General features: G+C 43.1%; 1 protein-coding gene across 2 annotated transcripts in view; it reads left to right on the top strand.

Moving 5' to 3' along the window:
- The window catches only part of LOC143986591 (cyclic nucleotide-binding domain-containing protein 2-like), a 564608-nt gene that overhangs the window by 338573 nt on the left and 200561 nt on the right, over positions 1 to 25474 (top strand). For both annotated transcript variants that reach the window (XM_077485000.1, XM_077484999.1), the window contains one exon: positions 6533 to 6591. In XM_077485000.1, coding sequence (XP_077341126.1) covers positions 6533 to 6591 — 59 coding nt within the window. The remainder of the gene's footprint in view (positions 1 to 6532; positions 6592 to 25474) is intronic.

The raw sequence follows: 25474 nt of genomic DNA, 5'->3' as shown, positions 1-25474 counted from the left end.
AGGTTTGACATTTTTTATTGGGTATGTTTTATAGCAGATAGCAAAAAATATTGATTTTTTTTTTCAAAATGGGCAGGCTTTGTTTGGTTATAGCACAAAGAATAAAAACTACAGAGGTGATCAAATACCACCAAAAGAAAGCTCTATTTGTGGAAAAAAAATACTTCATTTTATTTGGGAACAATGTCGCACGACCATGCAATTGTCAGTTAAAGTAACGCAGTGCCGTGTCTCAAAAAATGGCCTGGTCATGAAGGGTGGGTGGGGGGTGGGGGTAAACCTTCTGGACCCGAAGTGGGTAATGTCTTATTATTATAGGCTGGAGATGGAATTGTGTTGACAGTTTAGGAAAGGCCAGCAGAGGGCGCCAAAGAGATAGTGTGTAATGTGTGGAACTGCATAGGAAAGGGAAATGATTGATGGGACCCTGGATCTCTCAGCCGATACATCTTGCCGATGGTCAGGGTGCTTTAACAGACAGGGGGAGCTCTGAGGAAAGCATAAGTTCAGGTGTGTAAATGTCTCTCCCTCACATTTGCATACGTTGATGCATTTGGAATTGATTTTCATCATAGTTTTTGCAACTGAGCTTTCGTCACTAAAAACATGCAGCTGACAAAAACTTTGAAGAACATGCTTTCGTTGACAAATTTAACACTGGAAGGGTGCAGGCCAACATCCAACATCCACAGGAGGCTATAGAATTTTAACAGGGATGAAACCATTGACAAGAGCAATGTCTTATCATTGGTCACTTCAATGGATATATGGAAAGATCCCGCACTCTTCTATCCGTCCAAATTCTTTATTCGATAATCACCAAATACAAAGTAACTGCTAACAGGTTTGTGAACAAGGCTCTTTGCTGAAACATGTTAGCAGTTACTTTGTACTTGATGATTATCGCATAAAGGGCACTTTCACACTGAGGCGCTTCTAAACTGCCATTAAAAACACTGAGCGCTTTTGAAGAGCTTTTCAGGCACTTTTGAAGCGCTTTCCATTCATTTCAATGGAGAGGGGAGTTTTTCACAGCCCTGCCAGCACACTGCCTCAGTGTGAAAGCGTTCATTGATTTTAATGGAAATAAGTTTTCATGAGCGTGAAAGCGCCTGAAAAGCGCCTCAGTGTGAAAGTGGTCTTAAGAATTTGGACGGATTCCACAGTGTGGGTTCTTTCCATATATCCATATTCCGAGTTTGTGACAAGAGGGCGGTAGTCTGAACCTGGCACCTGGAGAGAAGGTACCAGTAACCAACACGCATATTTGGAGGTTTTCACACTTAAGGCCCATACACACGTTTGGATTTTCCGACAGGAAATGTTGGATGTGAGCTTGTTGACGGTAAGTCCGACAGTGTGTACGCTCCATCGGACAATTGTTATCTGACTTTCCGCCAACAAATGTTGGCTAGCATGCTATCATATTTTCTGCCAACAAATATGTATTGTCGGACTTTACGATCGTGCGTACACAAGTCCATCGGAACAAAAGTCCAAAGTACAAACACGCATGCTTGGAATCAAGTACGATCCGGAAGCGCTCGGTCTTGTAAAACTAGCATTCGTAATGGAGATATCACGTACGTCTTGTACGTCACTACTTTCGAAAATGGTTGGCCAACATTTGTGTGACCATGTGTATGCAAGACAAGTTGCAGCCAACACCCTTCGCACAAAATTTCACGGTTTTGTTGTAGGAAAGTCCGATCGTGTGTACGAGGCATCAGAGCAGTGCTACCCTGTGTGTACATTTGACTCTTGTCAATGGTGTCATCTCTGTAAAAATTCTGTAGCCTTCTGTGGATGTCAGACATCCTGCACCCCTCAATCATGGACTGTTGCTTCTGCTTGGAAGCCATTATATACTGTACCTACAATGAAAAAGAAGAAGAGTTACTATAGAAGAAGAGTTACTCTACCAACATGTGAAATTTGAACGACCTATGTATTAAAAAACAAGGCCCACTGTTGCATTGCTTTTGGTACATCCCTCGAGTCGTATAAGCAGTCATTCTAACAGTAAACCTAGGAAACATACTGAAATGAATCAAGAAATAACAATGTGCCACCAACCCGCACACATGCCAAAGCAGATATAAGCAACCCTGTCATTTCTATAAAGCAACATATTTGGCAGCAGCTTCCCAGCTGTACAGATTGCTTTAAGAAGTGTAACAATTGCTTGAAGAAATAACACAAATTGTCATCGTTGGCAAGATATCACAGTGTGAGTTTACAGGAAGCATCTCAGATGAACTGATTCATTCAAGCTCTGCAGGGATATGGTGTTCAAATGCCTAATCCATAAAGCCTCTCTGCAGCAGCACTTTAGTGCAATCATCACCCCGCGGGGACACTGACGCCCGATTCAACACTTGCCATCTGAGTTTTACCACGTTGTGACTTGCTTAGACAAAGCACCGTGACACAGATGCATTATGTCATGTCCCAGGGACGACGCTTAAAATCGTTTTTGTGTTCCTGAATTTTTACGTTAATTGATCTAATAATTTTGCTAATGTAAATTAATCCACTGGTATATTTAAAGTGTATTTCTACTGCATTTGCAATAAAGTTTGAAAACACCCCACTATATGATTGTTACGTGTTCCCACTCACACAGTATACCTAAGCATGTTTAAAAATATATATATATATTTTTTACGATTTAGATGTCTCTTAGGAGAAGGTGGCATGGCTGTAAGTAATTCACTGTGACCTGCCCCAGTAGAAAGGCTGGGATGGGATGAGCAGGGCCATAGATCATTTTTTGCTGGGATGGGATGAGCAGGGCCGTAGATCTTTTTTTTTTAATGTGGGGAGTTAAGTCTTGCGAAACCCACGGAACAATAATTGGACTACATGCCTGCCACATTGTGGCAAAATTGTGGGTGTGGCAAAATTGCGCTTACAGTGGGAAGGGCTTTAAACTTGACCCTACTCATTGGGGTTGATTTACTAAAGGCAAATAGAGTTTGCAACTGTAGTTGCTCCAGAGCTTAATAAATTAGGGAAAGCTCTGCTGACTTTCATCATCCAATTATGTGCAAGCAAAAATGCTGTTTTTTATTTGCATGTGATTGGATATTCTTTGTAAAGTGAAGCCTTTTCTAATTTACTAAACTCTGGAGCAACTGCACTTGCAATCTGCACAGTCCATTAGTCTTTAGTAAATCTACCCCATTCTGTACACAAGGCGTCACTAAATGGCTGACACTGAGTGACAGTCCTGTCTGGACCGTGGCATTTAGCAGCCTGAGTAGACTCTCTTCCCACCGCTGCAGCTGTTAAAAATCACAACATTGTAGAGGGTGGGAGGAATGGCAGGGTGGGCTCTTCTTCTGAATGTATTTACCTGCCGCCGCTAAACTTACAGCAGGGAGGAGAGCGGGAGGCACGGTCTACAGAGGGTGCAGAAGCTGTCCAAACTTTCATATTTACAAACTTTTTAACAAGAGTTGGGCAGATCCCGCCCTCAGTGCAGACCTTTTGTGCCTCCTGCCCTCTTCACTGCAGTGAGTTCAGCGGCGGCGTTGGCAGGCAAGTACATTCAGAAGAAGAGTCCAGCAAGCCATTCTGTGATGCAAGAGGGGGAGCTGTGATATGAGGGCTGTGATGTGAGAAAGGGGAACTGTGATGTGATATAGGGAGGGGGCTCTGATAAGAGGTGGGGGTAGCTGTGATATAGGGGGCTGTGATATGAGAATGGTGGGGGCTGTGATATGGGGGGGTTGAGATTTGAGAGGGAAACTGTAATATGGGGGGCTGTGATTTCAGAGGGGCGCTGTGATATGAAGAGTCTGATGTGAGGAGGAGGGCTGTAATAAAAAGTGGGCTGTGACAGGAAGGGTTTAGCTGTGATGTGGGAGGTTGTGAGGGTTGTGATGGCTAGGGGCACTGTGATTTGGGGAGGGGGAGTCTGTGATTGCAAGGGGGCTGTGATGTAAGCGGGGCTGTAATGGTGGGGACTCTGATTTTGAAAGTGGGTTGTGATATATGGGAGGATGGGAGGCTGTGATAGGAAAGGGGGGGCTGAGGACACTAATGTAAAGGGGGCTGTGGTACGAAAGACCTGAGTCGTAGAAGAAAAAATTTGTACCTCTAGAGAAAGACAATTTTACCAACCGGACCTCCATTAATTTTAATTTTAATTTGAACCCATTGAACCCATGAATTAATTGAATCTATGAATGGATCACATGTGAATTGCACAGGAATGCGGTGTGCATTTTGTGCATCTGTAGAGCCTAATAACATTCATTTTAGACATGTGCAGAGTAAAATATTTTGTTTCGGAATTTTGTTTTTGTCCGAAAAATTTATTTATTTAGTTACTCCCAAAATTAGTTTTTATTTATTTAGTTTTTCGTTCAAAAATTGCATTCGTCTGAAAATCCACATGAATTACAGTCAAATCTGTCTTTGAAGGCTTATGGTGTCTGTCGAATGTATAAAGAAGATTAGGCGGAGCTAGTATATAGCAAACTTCGTGTGAACTTTAGAACCCTATTAAAGTCCATGGGACTCCAACGTTCAAAATCTAAAGTGCTAATTTTAAAGGCTAATTTGCAAGTTACTGTCCTAAAAAGTGTTTGGGGACCCGGGTCCTGCCCCAGGGGACATGTATCAATGCAAAACAAAGTTTTAAAAACTGCAGTTTTTTAGGGAGCAGTGATTTTAATAATGATTAAAGTGAAACAATAAAAGTGTAATATTCCTTTAAATTTCGTAGGGGGGGGTGGTGTCTATAGTATGCCTGTGAAGGGGTGCATGTTTCTGGTGCTTAGAACTGTCTCTGCACAAAGTGTCATTTATGCAGGAAAAAAAGTCCTTTAAAATCACTCGCAGCTATTATGAATTGTCGGCTCCGTAATACAGAGAACACTCATTGAAAGTCATTGATATAAAAAAAAAAAAAAAAGCGTGAGGGTCCCCCAAATTCAATTACCAGGCCCTTCAGGTCTGGTATGGATATTAAGGGGAACCCTGCATCAAATCTAAAAAAAAATTGACGTGGGGTTCCCCCTAAATATCCATACCAGACCCTTCAGGTACAAAATAACGAAAAAAAAAACTATTTTTTTGACAGCGCCCATGTCTAGTGGTTATACCGGGATCATGCCTGCGGCTGCAGGCATCACCCCAGTACCGTTTTTTAGAGCAGCTCTTGTAAAAGCAATCCTAGTAGCTAACTAGCCATTGGATTGCTTTTACAAGCAGCGGGAGGGGACGTCTCCCCTCCGCCACCTTCCACGGGTTGCACAAGCTCTCTCGTTCCTCCAGGAGATCCAAGTGTTCAGACAGCCGAATAAAGATGGGATCGGCTTTTATCAACTCCCTGCTATGGACGCACATAAGACATATCACTGCGATCGCCAGTTTATGGACAGAAATTCTAGCATTAGACCTCCTCTGTTAATCTAAGGTGGTAACTTGTAAAGGCTTTTAAAGCATCACCTATGGATAGAAAAATGTAGGTCTTTTGTCACCACAAGCACGCGCAATTTAAAAGTGTAACATTTTTGGTATGTACTTACTCCGCGTAACATCATCCTTTACATTATACAAAAAGAATTGGGTTACAGTGTTTAATGTTATAACATACTGTACGTATTGTTATGTCCCCAAAAAATTGCATTTAAAAAACTAATAAAAATACAGTGTAATATGAAAAATTGTAAAACTCACCATTTTATTCTCTGGGGCCTCTGCTTTAAAAAATGTATAATATTTTGGGGTTCTAACTAATTTTCTAGCAAAAAAAAAAATGATTTTTCCATATAAAAAAAAAGCGTCAGGAAAAAGGCCTGGAGGGTGGAAACGTTTATGTACAGCCTTCCTGCCGGGCTGCCCTGCTATCAGCAGTGTGGAGGAGACAAGCTAGTCCAACGAGCGTCTCCCACAGCTGAAAGGCTATACTAGCCTAGAATTTTGATCCATAAATGGCCAGCATAAGTCCTTGAATTCATTAACATTTGCACTGAAAGTGAGGGAAGATCCAACATTTTAGGTTGTCACTGGAACAGGAATAAAAGGGAAATCTTCAAATGGGGGTACGTCGGCGAGATTCCCTGTTGTGTCTCCTAAACAGGAAGAAGGAAAACATATATGCAGGGAACATTGTCCTGCTAAGTTTTTATTCAGTCTCAGTGTTGTATTGCACACATCCACATGTCAGTGACATGGGCCTCTTTTTAGTTGCTTGTCTTTAATACAATAGACAAGGGGTCTCCAAACTTTATAAACAAAGGGCCAGTTTATTGTCCATAAGACATTAGGAGACCTGCTCTGAGGGCAGCAGGGGGCTCACGTGCGCCCCTAGTGGCTACAGAGTGAAGTGACATTACATAACGTCATTTCGCCCTGCCATGCCATTCTGCCACAGTACAACTGCGTCGGCTGGTCGGCAAGTGATTAATACACACTCCTAATTTTAGATAAGCTTGATTAATAAGGTTGACTAATGCATTATATTTTCTATCTGACTACATCCATTGAATGGCTTCAACATTATATTTCTACATTTTAGGTCGAAGTCAGAGTAGAAGCACCGCCATTGAGGAATCCAAGATGAGCTCACCAGTGCAGGTACAGTTTATGATGATTCATTAATAAGCGCTGGCACATCAAATGTTAACCCTGTTGCCACTTCATGGAAGGTCCACACATGTGGAAATATATAAATAATATCTTTATATATAAAGAAGAATAGATTTATTCTAACCAGTTATCCGCTCCATCAGACTTGCAGAGAATTAACATCGAAGTAGTGTTTACTATGCAGTGACTTCCAAGATTTTGTAATTTTTCTACTTACAGGAGTAACAGTGATATGGCATAGGGGCATGGGGAAAGAACTGTTGTGAGCAGCCAAGAAATCAGAGGATTAGCCACTTCAGGGAGTGTTGATTTTCTGCAAGTTTAATGGAGAGGATAACTCTGGTTAGAATAAAGATTTTGTGGCAAAAAAGAGTGTTACTCTAAGTAGCTTTTTTGGCCCAATGTATGTTTTTTTTTAGAACTTTGAAAATGGTGAGCGGGTCTATTTAAAGTAACCCTGTCACATATCAAAATGCTATAGACGAGAGATTGCAGATTTAACACTTTTATTTATATCTCAGATCAGTAAATACTTTGTTACTTTATTAAAGGGAATAAGGAATCTTATATATAAAAAGTAAAAGTATTTGATACAGTAATGTAATTTAAGATTACAGTGTACTGTATTTATTATGCTTTTTGCACTTTTTGAATTTGGCTCCGGCTCCGTCTCCGTGCGTTGCGACGCACACATGGAACGGAGCCTGACACAGTGATAGATCGAGCGGAGGACATGGGGAGACATCGCAGGATCCTGGGGACAAGGTAAGTAACGTTGCCTGTATCCTGCAATGCAATTCCGAGTGTGGCTCGGGGTTACCACTTTTGGTAATGAAAATTCACCCTGAGCCACACTCGGGAATACCGCTAGGGAGCTTAAAACCTGGCATTCATGTCAGTTAGTTTATTGCATTCAAACAAACTCCTTTACCTGTTTATTGCATGTGAGTATTGACATTTTATTTGGTCTTACAATAATATACTCACTTTATTTACAATCCTGTAGTCTGATGCATGTTTACTATGTGCTAATATAGTTGTGGTAGTGTACCAGTGGTTAAGCTCATACAGGTGTCTGCAGCATCTCACTATCTAACTAGGTGTGTCAGGGGGGACAGCACAGTTCACAGAGTTGGCAGAACAGAGAACCTGTCATATCAAGAGGCTCAACCAGGGGTAAGCACTATAAAACAAATGCAGCCACCACATCTAAGAACTGTAATACATATATAAATGTAATATATATTTATGAATACATAATTACATTTACTTTTTAATGTAGGTAGTGCAAGTACCTAAATTTGACTTGGCATCAGCCTCTCTCATGTAACAGTGAAAGATATACATTAACATGCACCATGGAATGGACAGATGTGAAGGGGACCTAAAACCCCAACACCAACCAAAACATTTTTTTTCAGTTTTGCAAAGAACAGGGAAAGGGCTGTTGCCATTTGTGTCCTTATTAGGAAGATACTGGACAGGAAGTGATAGAAATTCGAATTAATGTGTGTATTTTAGTAACGCAGGATAGAATTAGAAGTTCTCACAATAATTTTATTACTGTCCATGTCTTCCTGTCTCAGTAATGGCCGCACTCCTCATTTTATGTATGGGCAGAAAAAGACGTAGAATGTCTTGGACAGGGTCAATAAAAGAAATCAAAATCTTTTTTTTGTTTTGATAACTGACTTTTTAATATTTTTGTACGTTAAATACTATAAGAAACGAGCTTTTAAAAAATATAAAAATGAAGGAACACTAGTGTCATTTAAATGTTACTAAGAATATTACAGAATATGTAAAAAGGAAATCAAGGATGCAAAAATTCAAAATGAAAGACAGATTGCAAAAGATAGGACAAACCCCCAAAAATTCTTCAAATATATTAATAGTAAAAAGGTCAAGTGTGAGCATGTAGGCCCTTTACAAAATAATCTAGAGTGGGTGACTGGGGACAAAGAGAAGGCTAATTTATTAAATACTTTCTTCAGCTCTGTGTATACAAAGGAACATGGGGGAGCTCATGACCATAATGGGGGTGGTAGTGACACAGCCCCTAATCCACAATGGCTCAAAAGTGATATGGTCCAGAAATATTTGGACAGAATAAAGGTGGATAAAGCACCTGGACCTGATGACATCCACCCATGGATCCTAAAAGAATTGAGCTCTGTAATTTCAAAGCCATTGTATGTAATTTTTAGGGACTCATTAATGACAGGAATAGTACCACTGGCTTGGCGCAGGGCCAATGTGGTGCCTATATTTAAAAAGGGAACAAAGTCTTTACCAAGTAACTATAGACCTGTTAGTTTAACTTTTATAGTTGGGAAGATACTGGAGAGATTAATAAAAGACCAAATAGACGAGTTCTTGCAGGAAAAAAATATTTTAAGCAACAGACAGCATGGATTCATGAAAGACAGAAGTTGTCAGACAAACCTGATTTCTTTTTATGAAGAGGTAAGTAAAACCTTGGACAGAGGGGTGGCGGTGGACGTGGTATACTTGGATTTTGCAAAAGCGTTCAATACAGTTCCTTCCGCACACATAACTCATGTGTAAGGTAAAGTCTACAGGTTTGGAAATATCAGTTTTTAAATGAATAGAAAACTGGCTAAAAGACAGAATTCAGAGAGTAGTGGTTAATGATTCTTACTCTGAATAGTCTAAGGTTATCAGTGGTGGTTCGAAAAGGGCACATAGATGGATCACCCGTGTCGCATGGAAAATACAAACAAAAAAGAGGTTTCCCCATGTTTTTTTTTTAGCATCAAATGAGAAACAAAGGAGTTATAAATAAATGTCTTGGTTTTATTATCCAAAACACTGATTAGTTAACATGAGGTACAAAAGGTATTTATTAAAACATGAGCTCTGGTATACACAGTATGAAAAATTCATATTGGTAGAGGGAAATACATATACAATCTCGCCGTTCAGAAAACGAATATATTAAATACAAATAAATTCCCATAACATATAATTTTAATCACCATCTGATATACAAGATACCCCAATGCATTTCGACCTTGGAAATATTGCGGTCTTCTTCAGGGGGGAAGAGGGAAAAATAATTTCCACATTTCCTATCCACCAAGGACTCTTTCCACACTGACCAGAGACTTTCCTTTAAAAGAAACCCACGTCTTTCTTCCTGGACGTGGTCCTAGAGCTCGCCGCACACTGCCCCTCCCAAGGGTGGGAAGCCAATTCTAGGGCCCAAAGAATTACAGGGGGTGACAGGTTTAGTGAGACCTCCCCACAACCACTGGGGAGCACCCCTTAATGGGGTGTGGCAGCACCTTATACTTGACTGGATAACCAAACACAGTTCATTCAGAGTGTATAGAGCTTCTGGAATAGTACCAGTATGTCTGTTACATCTGTTTTTGCTCAGTGAATCACATAGCCCAGCTCAGCACACTCCAGTGATCAATTTTTGATTTGAAGGTTATCAGTGGTGTACCCCAAGGTTCAGACCCCCCTCAATCAGTATAGACCCCTCTCAGCGCAGAACCCCCTCTATCAGTATAGATCAATCAATATAGACCCCCCTCAATCAATATAAACCCCACTCAGTGCAGACCCCCCTCCATCAGTATAGAACCTCCTCAGTGCAGACCCCCCTCCATCAGTATAGACCCCCCTCAATCAGTATAGACCCCCTCAGCGCAGACTCCCCCTCTCCACTTGTGCTAGTAGACCCCCCTCCCCTCCCATAGCGTCCCCACAGCACATGTCCATCTACATTACAATAATCTGTACAGACCTCAGAACCATGCGGGATATGCACAGCAGTGTGCTCCTCGGACTCCCTCCCCCTGAGCATTTAGCAGCGTTTAGACGCATTTACCTCAACAGCCTCTGCCCCTGGACTCACAGGCTGTTGTTTTTTTCTACTGCCCTAAACACTTATGCCTCCAAACGCCTCTAAAGTTTATGTGTGCATGGACCAACATGGAGGGGCATTTAGAGGCAGTAAAAAAAAAAACGCCAGATGCCCCTAACAGCAGCTGTTAAAAGGTCCTATGTGCATTAGCGGTAATGGGATCAAAAGTAACATTTCCATCTTTGCAGATGACACCAAGCTATACAGTGGAATAACGTCCTTACAGGATGTCTCCAATTTAAAAGCCGACCTCAATGCTCTGTCTAATTGAGCGACTATGTGGCAGATGAGGTTTAATGTTGATAAATGTAAAGTTATGCACTTGGAGGCTAAGAATATGCATGCATCATACATACTAGGGGGAGTACAACTGGGGGATCCATAGTGGAGAAGGATCTGGGGGTTTTGGTAGATCATAAGCTCAATAATAGCATGCAATGCCAAGCTGCGCTTTCCAAAGCGAGCAAAGTCCTTTCTTGTATTAAGAGAGGTATGGACTCCAGAGAGAGAGATATGATTTTGCCCCATTCAAATCATTAGTAAGACCTCATCTGGAATATGCAGTTCAGTTTTGGGCACCAGTTCTCAAAAAGGATATTGGGGAACTGGAGAAAGTGCAGAGAAGGGCAACCAAACTGATAAGAGGCATGGAGGAGCTCCGCTATGAGGAAAGATTAGAGGAACTAGATTTATTCACTCTTGGTAAGAGGAGATTAAGGGGGGATATGATCAACATGTACAAATATATAAGGGGTCCATATAGTGAACTTGGTGTTGAGTTATTCACTTTACAGTCAACAAAGTGGACAAGGGGCACTCTTTACGTCTAGAGGAAAAGAGATTTAATCTCCAAAGGTTTCTTCACAGTAAGAGGTGCAGAGATGGTTCTGGCCAGCTCAGTAGACTGCTTTAAGAAAAGCCTGGATTATTTCCTAAATGTACATAATATAACTAGGTACTAACATTTATAAGTAAAGTTGATTTGGGGAAAATCTGATTGCCTCTCGGGGGATCAGGAAGGAATTTTTTCCCCTGCTTTAGCAAATTGGATCATACTCTGCTGGGGTTTTTTGCCTGCCTCTGGATCAACTGGGGGTATAGAATTGGATATATGGGATTGTATGATATTATTATTTTTTATGTTTTATTTTTTGTGGTTGAACTGGATGGACTTGTGTCTTTTTTCAACCTGACTAACTATGTAACTATGTAACTATATAAATACAAGATAATATTAGGGGGTTGATTTATTAAAACTGGAGAGTGCAAAATCTAGAGCATCTCTGCACAGAAACCAATCCGTTTCCAGGTTTAACCTCCCTGGCAGTATTCCCGAGTCTGGCTCAGGGTGGAATTTCAGAACCAAAAGCGGTAACCCCGAGCCAGACTCAGGATCGCATTGCAGGATCCAGGAAGAGCTTACTTACCTTGCCCCCTGGATCCTGCAATGTCTCCCCACAGTGTGAGCACCTTGTCCTCCGCTCGATTCATCACAGAGTCGGGCTCCGTTCCCTGCGAGCGTTGCAACGCACGGGGACGGAGAATGGTGCCAAATTCAAAAAGTGAAATACACACAATACATACAATACATTGTAATCTTACAGATTACATTGCTGTATGAAATTATTTCATATCTCTTTTGTCCCTAGTGGTTTGTCCAGTGTCCTGCATGTAGTTTTGTATTATAAATACTGTTCTTTCTGCCTGGAAACTGGAGATTGTCCATAGCAACCAAAACTGTCCCTTTATATCAAAAGGGGTTTTAGACGAGCTAGAAAACAGTGATAATAAATTAGAATCACTTGCAGAATTGAGCGATAGTAATTTGTGGGGAGATCCGTCATCAAATAATGAAAAGTAATGACAGTGACAATTCTGCAACTGAGCAAATTTCACTGTTTTTGATTTGATTACATTATTGAATAATTTTTATTATTATTATTTGGTATAGTTATTTATAGTTATGTATTATATTATAATTTATGATTTAATTTTTCAAACTTTGTCATACCTGGGATGTTTACTAGACTCTGGTTTGGACAGATTTAAGTGAGTTATTCCTAAGAGAATTACAGGCTTACAATATAAAACACCAAATTTCCATGTAAAATAATGGTACCGCTTTCAGCACCAAAAATCTGAAATAATCATACCACCAGGGAGGTTAATTGTCAATGCTTCATTGAACAAGCTGAAGTTAGAAGCTGAGTGGCTACCATGCACAGCTGCACCAGAGTTTGCACACTCCAGTTTTAGTAAATCAACCCCTAGATACCAAGTATACAAGCCACAACATCACAGGTTGCATCAAGGGTATCAGAGATCTCATAGACACTTATCCTTTCACAAAGCTTCTAATCCACTCCCTGGTCATCTCTTGTCTCGACTACTGCAACTCCATAGTGGCTTACCTTGAAATAGAGAGAATAAACAATGCAGTGAAAAAACACTCAGGTAACCCTAGTAAAGAGTTGCATAGGAAGGACCATGCTTATGTTAGGATTGTTTTTCGGGTTTACGCTGACTAAACCCATATCCGGGGGGGGGGGTGTCAGGGTACAGCTCGATACACCACCCAAGACAACGGACAATTAAGGAAAAGAAAAACAAGAGAGGAAGGAGAGGAGGCGGGAGAATGAATAAGAGTGAAACCCCAATAGAGACTGGGATTTATAATCTCAGTGGCACACCCTTAACCACTTGAGACCCACGCTATAGCCGAATGACGGCTACAGCGCGGATCTCCTTTGCCGGGACGACGTCTATTGACGTCGTCCCGTGCACGAGCTGCCTGCGCGCCCCCTGCTCTGTGATCGGCGAGTCTATGAGACTCGCCTGATCACCGATCCGAGCAAGGGGTCGATCCCGACCCCTTATCACGTGATCAGCTGTCAGCCAATGACAGCTGATCATGTAATACAACGGAGCCAGTAATCGCCTATTATTCCTCCTCACGCTGACAGCGCGAGGAGAAAAAAAAAGAGCCGATCACCGGCGGCCATGATCGGGACATCAGTCCCGATCACGGCCAGCCCTGCCAGTGCCCACCTGCCCCCTGCCAGGGCCCACCTGCCCCCTGCTTTGCCACATCAATAAAAAATGTGTTCCCCCCTGTCAGTGCCACCCAGCAGTGCCCACAGTGCCACCCAGCAGTGCCACCCAGCAGTGCGCACAGTGCCACCCAGCAGTGCCCACAATCTGCCTCAACAAAGGTGCTGCACCCCAGTGCCCCATATCTGTGCCCATCAGTGTCATCTACCAGTGCCCAGCAGTGCCCAGCAGTGCCGCCCATCAGTGCCCAGCAGTGCCACCTATCAGAGCCACCTATCAGTGCCCATCAGTCCCATCTATCAGTGGTACCTATCAGTGCCCCTTAGTGCCACCCATCCGTGCCACCCATCTGTGCCACCCATCCGTGCCATCTTATCTGTGCCCATCTTTGCCCATCAGTGCCGCCTTATCTGTGCCCATCGGTGCCGCCTTATCTGTGCCTATTAGTGCCGCCTTAACTATGCCTATCAGTGCCCACCAGTGCAGCCTATCAGTGCCCACCAATGCAGCCTATCAGTGCCCACCAGTGCAGCCTATCAGTGCCGCCTCATCAGCGCACTTCAATGAAGGAGAAAAATGACCTGTTTGCAAAATTTTATAACAAACTATTAAACATGATTTATTTATTTTTGCATCTTTTTTTGTTTGTTTAGCAAAAAATAAAACTCCCAGCTGTAATTAAATACCACCAAAAGAAAGCTCTATTTGTGGGAAAAAAATGATAAAAATGTCATTTGGGTACAGTGTTGTATGCCCGCGCAATTGTCATTCAAAGTGCATCAGCGCTGAAAGCTGAAAATTGGTCTGGGCATGAGGGGGGTTTAAGTGCAGAGTAAGAAAGTGGTTAAATGAAGATGAAATCTGGGTGTTAGAGGTCAGCTCAAAGTAAATCTTATAGTCCAATCAGCTAATTAATTTTGTGCCGGAGGATGGATTACTGGCAAAGTGCATTCCTGAGTACTGAGTTAGAAGAGTGTTGTATTGTATTTGAGGCGAGGAGAAGAGACATTGTCATTGTGTGTGTTAAAAGATTCAATAAACAAACGACAAATCATTATCACGAATGTCTATACATACATAAATAGCGAATTTCAACGAATACGAACAAATTCGGCACTCTACGAATAATAACGAATGATCTGAAAATGTATTAAGGTAACATAATGAATATAACAGAACAAAATTATGTATTTTACGAATGACAACGACCCGAAACTAAACGAAATTTTCTGTTGTGCACAAGTCTAAAGTCAATACATATAGCTTGTTGACCAAGGACCCCATGTTACTGTTCAAGGAAGAGCTACACTTTCTGATCGAGAGAGGGAAACGTGTAGGAGATCTGAATATATTTAGACCCTTTGTTTTGTCGAACACCTATAATTTAGACACCTTTTTTCAGCCTATGGTTATTAAAACCAAAGCGTTTTTAAAAGCACATTATTCAAATTCTCAAAACGTTAACAGTCTCCTCCTCTAGTTTTCTGATTACGGCTTATGTAAGCTCTCTATACACCATTATTGGCCATGAGGATGTTTTATCCTCAGTATAATCAGACAAAGTGCCACGCATGCTCAGATCAAATTCCTAGACCAAAGCTATTGGCTACTAGCCTGAACGTAGTCCCGTCGTAACGAAATAACGTCATACGTTACGAACGATCGGATTTTTTCCGACAACTTTGTCCGACCGTGTGTATGCAACACCAGTTTCGGACAAAATTTTGTTGTCGGAAATTCGGAATGTCCGACCGTGTGTACAAAGGCTTAGATTGTAAGCTCTAACGAGCAGGGCCCTCTGTTTCCTACTGTATTAAAGTGTATTGTATTTATACTGTCTACCCTGAAGTTATAAAGTGCTGCATAAACTGTCGGCGCTACATAAATCCTGCAGAATAATATTAATAATAATAAAGTAGTAGTAAAATTGTCAAAGTTTCCTTTTTAACTTTTTTCCCATATAAACTAAAGCAAAAAAATATTTTGGCTAGAGTTGGTCTTTTTTTTTTTTTTAAGTGAAGCGGTAAACTTTCACTTTAAGTAGCAATATTCTATAAAGCTATCCAGAATCACTGTATTATTAATGATAATATTAAGCACTAAAATACCAGTGCAATTATCTATCTATTTAATCTAATGTGGCTCAATATGCTTTCCTGATGTGTAGTAAAAATGGAATATTTGTCCAGGATATAATAAACAAATGAAAAAAGAAAGTTTGCGCAGTTTGTTTTATGACTAGACAATTACATTTCAAGCAATGTTTATTGATTAGCTCTTTTGTGTTTAATTCGATAAACAAGACAGCGTAGTTTTGCTGACACTTATTCAATAAAGGAATTTAAAGGATCCCCTTATCTCTTGTCTGCTTGTAATATATACAAACATCATCAAAGTATTCTTGCAGCCTAATGTTCTGTGAGTTCTTCGCATCGATCTTCTTTAGCATTTTACGCTCTGCTAGAGTAAACAATTTTTTAAAGTTTTGGTGAAAATAAACTTAAAGTAAGCTGAGCCGTCACAAACCTGGGCAATCAAATCTAGAAGTCTTTTTTTGTGAAATACACATGTCAAAACCACTAGTAGATGTGGATTTACATCGACCAACCATACCACAGTTTATGACCACTGACAGTTTAAGTGAAAAAAATTGATTATTTCATTATAATAGCATCTGAAAGTCATTGGGATATTTTAGGCAGCTAGTAAACATGTTTTCCCTGAAGTTGATGTGTTGAAAGCAGAAAAAAATGGGCATCGCAATTTGTTCAGTTTGTTGTGTATGGGGCTGCGTAGCAAAAACTGGTCAGGGTGCCCATGTCGACCCATGCCCACAGTCAAAAGCACCTAAAATGGGCATGTGAACATCAGAACTGACCATGGACCTGTAGTGCCACCCCCGCAAGGGCCTCTGGAAGATGACTGTGCCCAAAGGTTGCTCCTTGCAAGCCTCCCAACACCTCTACCACCCTAGGATCGGACTTACACTGAGAAGAATTATAAACGCAACACTTTTTTGTTTGCCCCTATTTATCATGAGCTGAACGCAAAGATCTATTACATATTCTATGTTCACAAAAGGCCTATTTCTCTCAAATATTCACAAATCTGTCTAAAACTGTGTTAGTGAGCACTTCTCTGCTGAGATAATCCATCCACCTCACAGGTGTGTCATATCAAGATTCTTATTAGACAGCATGATTATTGAACCGGTGTGCCTTAGGATGGCCACAATAAAAGGCCACGCTAAAATGTGCAGTTTTACTGCACAGCACAATGCCACAGATGTCACAGGTTTTGAGGGAGCGTGCAGTTGGCATGCTGACTGCAGGAATGTCCACCAAAGCAGTTGCCCATGAATTGAATGTTCATTTCTCTACCATAAGCCGTCTTCAAAGGCGTTTCAGAGAATTTGGAAGTACATTCAACCGGCCTCACAAATGCAGACCACGTGTAATCACTCCAGCCCAGGACCTCCACATCCAACATCTTTACCTCCAAGATCATCTGAGACCAGCAGGGCCGGACTGGCCTACCGGGATACGGGGAGATTCCTTGGTAGGCCGTCTGCCCTGGGGCCACTTTGTGGGTGCAGTGCTTCCCTCTCTCCTGCTCCTGTGTGTCACAGAGCTGGCTGGGTCTGTGTTCGGTCTGTGTAACAAGGTCCCACCCCCTAGACCGGCCCATGTGATAGTAGATAGAATCATTGTTCCGCCTATCACACTAGGGGGGTGGGACCATGTTACAGCTCTGGCGCCAAACACAGACCCAGCCACCTCCGTGATTCACAGGAGGAGTTGCCCACCCGTACAGCCCGCCCTGTGTGCCTGGATAGGAGGATCAACAGGGGGGCAGCATATAGAGGAAATTAGCTTTCTATATTCCTCCATGCAGCCACTGAATGCTTGCAGGAGGAGGGGAGGAGAATCAAGCATTCAGCAGCTGCATGGAGGAATATAGAAAGCTCATTTCCTCTATATGCCGATCCACTGCTGATCCTCCTATCCAACTTCTTTTACTGCCAGTTCTCCTTGTGCTCCCTGGCTCCCCCCCCATGCTCTCCTCCCCCACCACACTCTCCAGCCCCCCCCCCCCAGTTTTCTCAACCCCTGTTCTTTCTGCCCCCCCCCCCCCCGCTCTCCAGCTCTCCCCATCCTTCTCTAGCCACCATCCCAGTGCTCTCCACTTCCCCCAGTGCTCTCCACCCCTGTTCTTTCTCCCCCACAGTGCTCTCCAGCTCTCCCCATCAGTCTCCTGCCCCCACCCTAGTGCTCTACAGCCCCCATGCTCCCCACCCCTGTTCTTTCTGCCCCCCAGTGTTCTCAAGCTCCACCCATCGCTCTTCAGCCCCCCCCAGTTCTCTCTGCCCCTGTTCTCTCCACCCCTGTTCTTTTTGGCTCCCCCTCCAGTGCTTTCTCAAGCTCCCCCCCCAGCTCTCTGTGCTCCCCACCCCTGTACTCTCCCCTTCCCCCTGTATTTTACCCCACCCGTGTGCTCTCCAACCCCGCCAGTGCTCTCCGCCCCCCCATAGTGCTCTCCAGTCCCCCATGCTTTCCACCCCGGTTCTTTCTGGCCCCCACTGGTGCTCTCAAGCTCCCCCCTTTTTTCTCCACTCCCCCTGCTCTTTTTACCCCCCAGTGCTCTCCATCCCTGTTTTTCTGCCCCCCTCCCCCAGTGATCTCAAGCTCTCCCCAGTGCTCTTTGCCACCCCACACTCTTACTTCCCCAGTGCACTAAGCCTCCCATGCTCTCCACCCCTGTCCCCCCCCCCGTGCTCTCAAGTTGTCCCCCAGCGCTCTTTACTCCCCACCACTGTGATCTCCCCCTTCTCTTTGCCCCCCACCTATGTGCTCTCCAACTCTTCCAGTACTCTCTGCTCCCACCCAGTGCTCTCCACTTCCCCAGGACCAGAGGACAAGCTGACTGGGGCTGGAAAATGAGGACGGCTGAAGGTGCCGGTGGCCAGGGACCACTCCATATCACAGCAAACAGATCCTCTGGAAGGAGCACCGTCCCCATCCAAAACGAGAACAGACCCTGCCTGCTGCTGGCCTACATGGATATCCTGCTGACATGCAAGATACCGTACCGAGCATCAACAACACACCTTCCCACAGACAGGGACTGCAGACTGGGACATGGGGCACAGGAGGGGCTGCAATGATGGGCACAGTTAGGCTCAATTCATGGGCACAGTGAGGCTGCATAGATGGGCACAGTGAGGCTGCAATGATGGGCACAGTGAGGCTGCAATGATGGGCACAGTGAGGCTGCAATGGTGGGTACAGTGTGGCCTTATTCATGGGCATAGTGAGACTGCATTTATGGGCAGAGTAAAGCTGCATTTGATGAGCACAGTGAGGCTGCATTGATGGGCACAGTGAGGCTGCATTTGATGGGCAAAGGAAGGCTGCATTTGATGGGCACTGGTGAGGCTGCATTGATCTCCTGTATCATGTCTGCAGTCTCTGAGGGAGTCTGGAGAGGAGTCAAGAGTGGGAGAGCTGCCAGGATGGGGGTCATGGGAGAAGTCAGACATGTGTGGACTGTGGAGAGAAAACTATAGGATAAAACCAGAGCCACCAAGCTGTAGCTGACTGACTGAGCCCTGCACGGTGCACCTGAGAGGAAGTCAGTGACAGCACCGCTAGGTCAGTGTGAAGGGGGGGTCACTGATGTAAAGGGGGAGTGAATACGATAATGTTAGGGGGCACTGATATAAAGCATTTCCCCCTTATATCAGTAACCCACCCCCTTACCTTAGTGTATTCTTTCTGCGGAAGGTGCCCCACTCCCCAAGTTCTGAGTTCCTGGGGTCCCCCTTGATGATTGACCACTTTTAACTTGAATTTGCCCTATGAGATTTCATATCTGTCTTATCTATTTATAATACACTCTTCAAATGTGCTTTCTAATGTATGGTTTTCCCTTTCATGAACAAGAAAATCATAATGTTATGCTGTTGCGCTGGTATAATAATGCTGTGGGGCTGGTATGAAATTTTTTCCAGGGCTGGATTTTAATCCCAGTCCGGCCCTGGAGACCAGCCACCTGAACAGCTGCTGCAACAATTGGTTTGCGTAACCAAAGAATTTCTGCACAAACTGTCAGAAACCGTCTCAGGGAAGTTCATCTGCATGCTCATCATCCTCATCCGGATCTCAACCTAACAGCAGTACATCGTCGTAACTGACTTGAATGGGAAAATACTCAAATTCGATGGTGTCTGGCACTTTGGAGAGGTGTTCTCTTCACGGATGATTCCCGGTTTTCACTGTACAGGGTAGATGGCAGACAGTGTGTATGGTGTCATGTGGGTGAGCAGTTTTCTGATGTCAACATTGTGGATCAAGTGGCCCATGGTGGCGGTGGGGTTATGGTATGGGCAGACATATGCTATGGACAATGAACACAGGTGAATTTTATTGATGTAATTTTGCATGTACAGAGATACCGTGACGAGATCCTTATGCCCATTGTTGTGCCATTCATCCACGATCATCACCTCATGTTGCAGCATGATAATGCACGGCCCCATGTTGCAAGGATCTGTACACAATTCCTGGAAGCTGAAAACATCCCAGTTCTTGCATGGCCAGCATACTCACCAGACATGTCACCCATTGAGCATGTTTGGGATGCTCTGGATCGACGTGTACGACAGCGTATTCCAGTTCCTGCCAATATCCAGCATCTTCACACAGCCACTGAAGAGGAATGGACCAACATTCCAAAGGTCACAATCAACAACCTGATCAACTCTATGTGAAGGAGATGTGCTGCACTGCATGAGAAAAATGGTGGTCACAACAGATACTGACTGGTTTATGGACCCCCCCAACCCCTCCAATACAGTAAAACTGTACATTTTAGAGTGGCCTTTTATTGTGGCCAGCCTAAGGCACACCTGTGCAATAATCATGCTGTCTAATTAGCTTCTTGATATGACACACCTGTGAGGTGGATGGATTATCTTGGCACAGGAGAAGTGCTCACTAACAGATTTAGGCTGGAATCACACCTATGCAGTTTTAGTGCTTTTTGCATTTTGCAGATTTGCACTACAGTCCATTCAATATGGTTTCCTATGGAACACGTTCTGTAGTACAAATCTGCAAAATGCAAAAAGCACTAAACTGCATAGGTGTGAATTCAGCCTTAGACAGATTTGCGAACAATATTTGAGAGAAATAGGCCTTTTGTATCCATAGAAAAAGTCGTAGATCTTTGCGTTCAGATCATGATAAATAGGGGCAAACACAAAAGTGTTGCGTTTATAATTTTGCTCAGTGTAATTCAAAAAAGGAATGCAATCTCTGACACCAGACTGTAGCAAAGTAAATTAGTATTTTACTAGTTTCTTTGGTCAGAGAAGAGCAAGGATTATTAACCCCCCTGACGGTATTCCCGAGTCTGGCTCGGGGTGGAATTTTCATACCAAAAGCGGTATCCCTGAGCCAGACTCGGGACTGCATCGCTGGATCCAGGAGGATGTTTACTCACCTTCTCCCTCGGATCCAGCGTTGTCTCCCCGCTGTACGAGCGAGCCGTGTCTCGCTCGATGCATCACACCGCCGATCTCCGTGCCCTGCGAGCGTTGCGACGCACGGGGACAGAGATCGGCGCCAAATTCAAAAAGTGAAACAAACAGTAAACATACAGTATAATGTAATCTTACAGATTACATTGCTGTATGTAATCATTTCACCTCCCCTTTGTCCCTAGTGGTCTGCCCAGTGTCCTGCATGCAGTTTTATGTAATAAAAACTGTTCTTTATGCCTGGAAACTGGAGATTGTCCATAGCAACCAAAACTGTCCCTTTACATCAAAAATGGTTTTAGACCAGCTAGAAAACAGCGATAATAAATTGGAATCACTCGCAGAATTGAGCGATAGCGATTTTTGGGGAGATCCGTCATCAAATACTGAAAAGTAATGACAGTGACAGCTGAGCAAATTTCAGTGCTTTTGATTTGATTACATTATTGAATAATTTTTATTATTGTTATATTATTATTTGGTACAATTATTTATAATTATTTATTATATTATAATTTATGATTTCATTTTTCAAACTTTATTATACCCGGGATGTCTGCTAGACTCTGGTTTGGACAGATTTAAGAGAGTTATTCCTAAGAATTGCAGGACTACAATATAAAACGCCAAATTTTCATGCAAAATAATGGTACCGCTTTTAGCACCTAAAATCCGAAATAATCGTACCGCCAGGGAGGTTAATGCAGATATCTTCCGATATTAAACTGTAGTCTTATGTAGAAAGTATACAAAGGATATGCAATGCAAAGAGTCCTGAAAGAACCTATGACCCCAGATATAAAGGGGAAAAGAATGACCTTTCTATATCAAGTCACTTCCCTCAAATCCTGATGCCATGTGGCCAGAAAGTAAATAGCACAAGTTATAAGATGACAATTTGTAAGGAATGCAATAATCAACTTCTCAGTAAGAGTACGAATAAGAGCAGGAGGATTCGTTTGGACACCCTCTGGAGAATATAGAGGAATCTTGCCACCCCTGACCTTCATTTAGAAAATCTGTTGCATGATTCAGGATGGCCTTAGGGTCATGTACAATCACGGAACAGACAGGGGTAGAGAGAGTAGAGGAAGAGTTCTATTAGTCTGCTGTTGCTCCTTCACATTACAGTCACATGCTTGGGGGAGGGAGGTGACGTAGCTGTAGTGCTTATCTGCAGTAATAAAAAGTCAGGTAACCAGGCTCCCTGTAGACTCGCTAAATAGAATATTAATAGAAATAGAATCATCCCACGCACCACCTTCTTCACACTATACCATATTTACCATTTATTATTTGCCTTTCTACCACCTACTATTAACATACATCCCAAAATATGGCAATACTTTTCAAACCCTGCTAAATCTACCAAAGGAACATCCCTCTTTTGTAACATTTTACAAGAGAAAACTAAAATTAGTAAAACAAAGCCAATGCTCCAATAGAAATCAGATCACCAAACTTCCTTCTCTGATTACCAATGGACCCAGGCTATTTGATACTCACACTCACTCACACACTGTGTGAAGCATTGGGATTTAACCTTAAAAGTCTCCCTCAGGTGGTATCTCACCCCATATAGATTGGCCAAAATGTTCACCACATCTTCTTCACTATGTTGGCCTGGATGTGGCGCCTCAGGTAATCGCATGCATATCCTATGGTATTCCAAAAACATTCATAACTTTTGGCGGAAAACATCTCAAATAATATCAGAAATAACTGGCATCCTAATCCCTGCCAATCCTGCACTGGCCCTGCTTAATCTAGGTATCGACAAATTTCCTGTTATTTATCGTGGCATATATAGTGGCTAATATTCTTCTATCCGCCCAACTAACCATTACCAGACACTGTCCAATCCTATGGAATGCCCTACCCCAATCTGTCCGCTTATCTCCTACTTTATTAGCTTTTAGACGATCCCTGAAAACATTTCTCTTCAGAGAAGCCTACCCCACCCACACCTAACTGTATTTTCATTTTCTCCATCAGCCCATCCCCCCCACAGTTAATACCTTTTGTTTCAACTTGACCCTCCCTTCTAGATTGTAAGCTCTAACGAGCAGGGCCCTCTGATCCCTCCTGTATTGATTTGTATTGTAAGTGTACTGTCTGCCCTCATATTGTAAAGCGCTGCGCAAACTGTTGGTGCTATATAAATCCTGAATAATAATAATAATAATAATAATAACAAGACCTGATCCCCAACCCGGCCAAAATAATTAAAAAGAGAAGTAAAGGTTTGGGGTTTTTTCCATATTCATACTTACCTCGATGGATCCAAAGACATGCTGGTAGGTTAATTGGCTTCTGTCCAAAATTGGCCCTAGTATATGAATGTGAGTTGGGGACCTTGGATTGTGGGCTCCTTGAGAGTAGGGACCGATGTGAGTGTACGATGTATGTGTGGAGCGCTGCGTAAATTGACAGAGCTATATGGGTAATTTAAATTAATAGGGATAGTTGTAGACACGCACCCACACTCACTCAGGTTGAACTGGATGGACTGATGTCTTTATTCAACCTTGCTAACTATGTAACTATGCAACTATGGATGCAGCATCACTCCGGTGCTGTATCTGTCCCCTGGTGCCTTTACACTGAGAACCGTGTGATGGAACATCGCTGATGGCTCGGTTCTCACAACCCCTCCCCCCCCTACCCAGCAGAAAGCTGTTGACTGTCAATCAGCAGCTCTCCACTCTGCTCCTCCACACTCACTGGAGTGTTCATCATGGGGAGCTCTCATCTCAGGCTCTCTGCGGCTCGCTGAGAGGCTGAGACAGGTGTCAGCTCATGCACCTGGCAGATCCAGACTCCAATTGTTGGGATGAAGTGGTGCCTGGACTTCAGACCACTCTCTGCTGAAAATGAGTCACAGGAGTGCAAAACAAATTGCACTCCTGTGATATACAGGAGAAGCCCAGCCAAACAAGCGTTGCATGGATTTCTCCTTTAATACTACCTACCAACATTTTCTATGGGAAAAATCTATAGCTCTTCAACAAAATTCCTTCTGCTCCTTCCTTGTAAGGAAACCATGGTCCCTTTGGCATCCACCATAGCTTACCAAGGCTTCAAGCTTGCCTTACACTTTCTCATAGCACCAACTTTTTGCCTTGTACTGATGTAAGTGTTGTTAGTGCCAAGTACTTTCTATATTTCTGCAATTTCTGTATTATCTGTAAGAGACTATTACAACCGCAGTTATTATGTCTTCATTTGTATTGTTAAACCTTGTTTAACATTTTATCAAGGCGGCTGCATCTACAAAGTTACAAACATCGGGATCATTTACTAAGATGAATGTGCTGCGCCGGTTCATACCTTAATTAACCCCCCTGGCGGTATTCCCGAGTCTGGCTCGGGGTGAAAATTCAGAACCAAAAGCGGTAACCCCGAGCCAAACACGGGATCGCATCGCTGGATCCAGGATGAGTTTACTTACCTTGTCCCCTGGATCCAGTGATGTCCCCCCGCACTGTGAGCAGTTCGTCCTCCGGTCGATTCATCACATCGCCGGGCTCCGTTCCCTGCGAGCGCTGCGACGCACGGGGACGGAGAACGGCGCCAAATTTAAAAAGTAAAACACACACATTACATACAGTATAATGTAATCTTAGGCCGCGTACAGCTGAACAGTGTTTGGGCGGACAGTCCGCTCGTGTGTGGGCTTTCAGCGGACAGTTTCAGCGGACAGTTGGACGGACAAGGTTTTTCGGAAATTCCGTAAAACTGTCCGCTGAAACCTTGTTTCAGCGAACAGTCCGCTCGTGTGTAGGCTTGTTCGTCAAACAAAGTTGCGCGCATGCTCAGAAAGGATTTTCACGCCGAAAGCTATAGGACGTCGTATTTTTCGTCCCGTCGTACGTGCCGTTCACGTCATCGCGCACGGTTTCAGCAAACTGTTCGTCCGTCGTGTGTGGCCATGTCCGTCCATGCTAAGTTTGAGCGGACTGTTTGCCGAAACTGTTGGACGGACAAAGTTGGGCGAACAGTCCGCGCGTGTGTACGCGGCCTTACAGATTACATTGCTGTATGTAATTATTTCACATCCCGTTTGTCCCTAGTGGTCTGTCCAGTGTCCTGCATGCAGTTTTATATTATAAAAACTGTTCTTTCTGCCTGGAAACTGGAGATTGTCCATAGCAACCAAAACTGTCCCTTTACATCAAAAATGATTTTAGACCAGCTAGAAAACAGCGATAATAAATTAGAATCACTCGCAGAATTGAGCGATAGTGATTTGTGGGGAGATCCGTCATCAAATACTGAAAAGTAATGACAGTGACAATTCTGAAACTGAGCAAATTTCTGTGTTTTTGATTTGATTACATTATTGAATCATTTTTATCATTATTATATTATTATTTGGTATAATT

Source organism: Lithobates pipiens, unplaced genomic scaffold, assembly GCF_037356315.1.
Source record: "Lithobates pipiens isolate NorthernLeopardFrog02 unplaced genomic scaffold, aLitPip1_a1.2 Scaffold_17, whole genome shotgun sequence".
In the NCBI taxonomy this organism is placed as follows: Eukaryota; Metazoa; Chordata; class Amphibia; order Anura; family Ranidae; genus Lithobates; species Lithobates pipiens.
The sequence above is the reverse complement of the archived record's forward strand: the minus strand, read 5'-3'. Positions and strand labels throughout refer to the sequence as shown.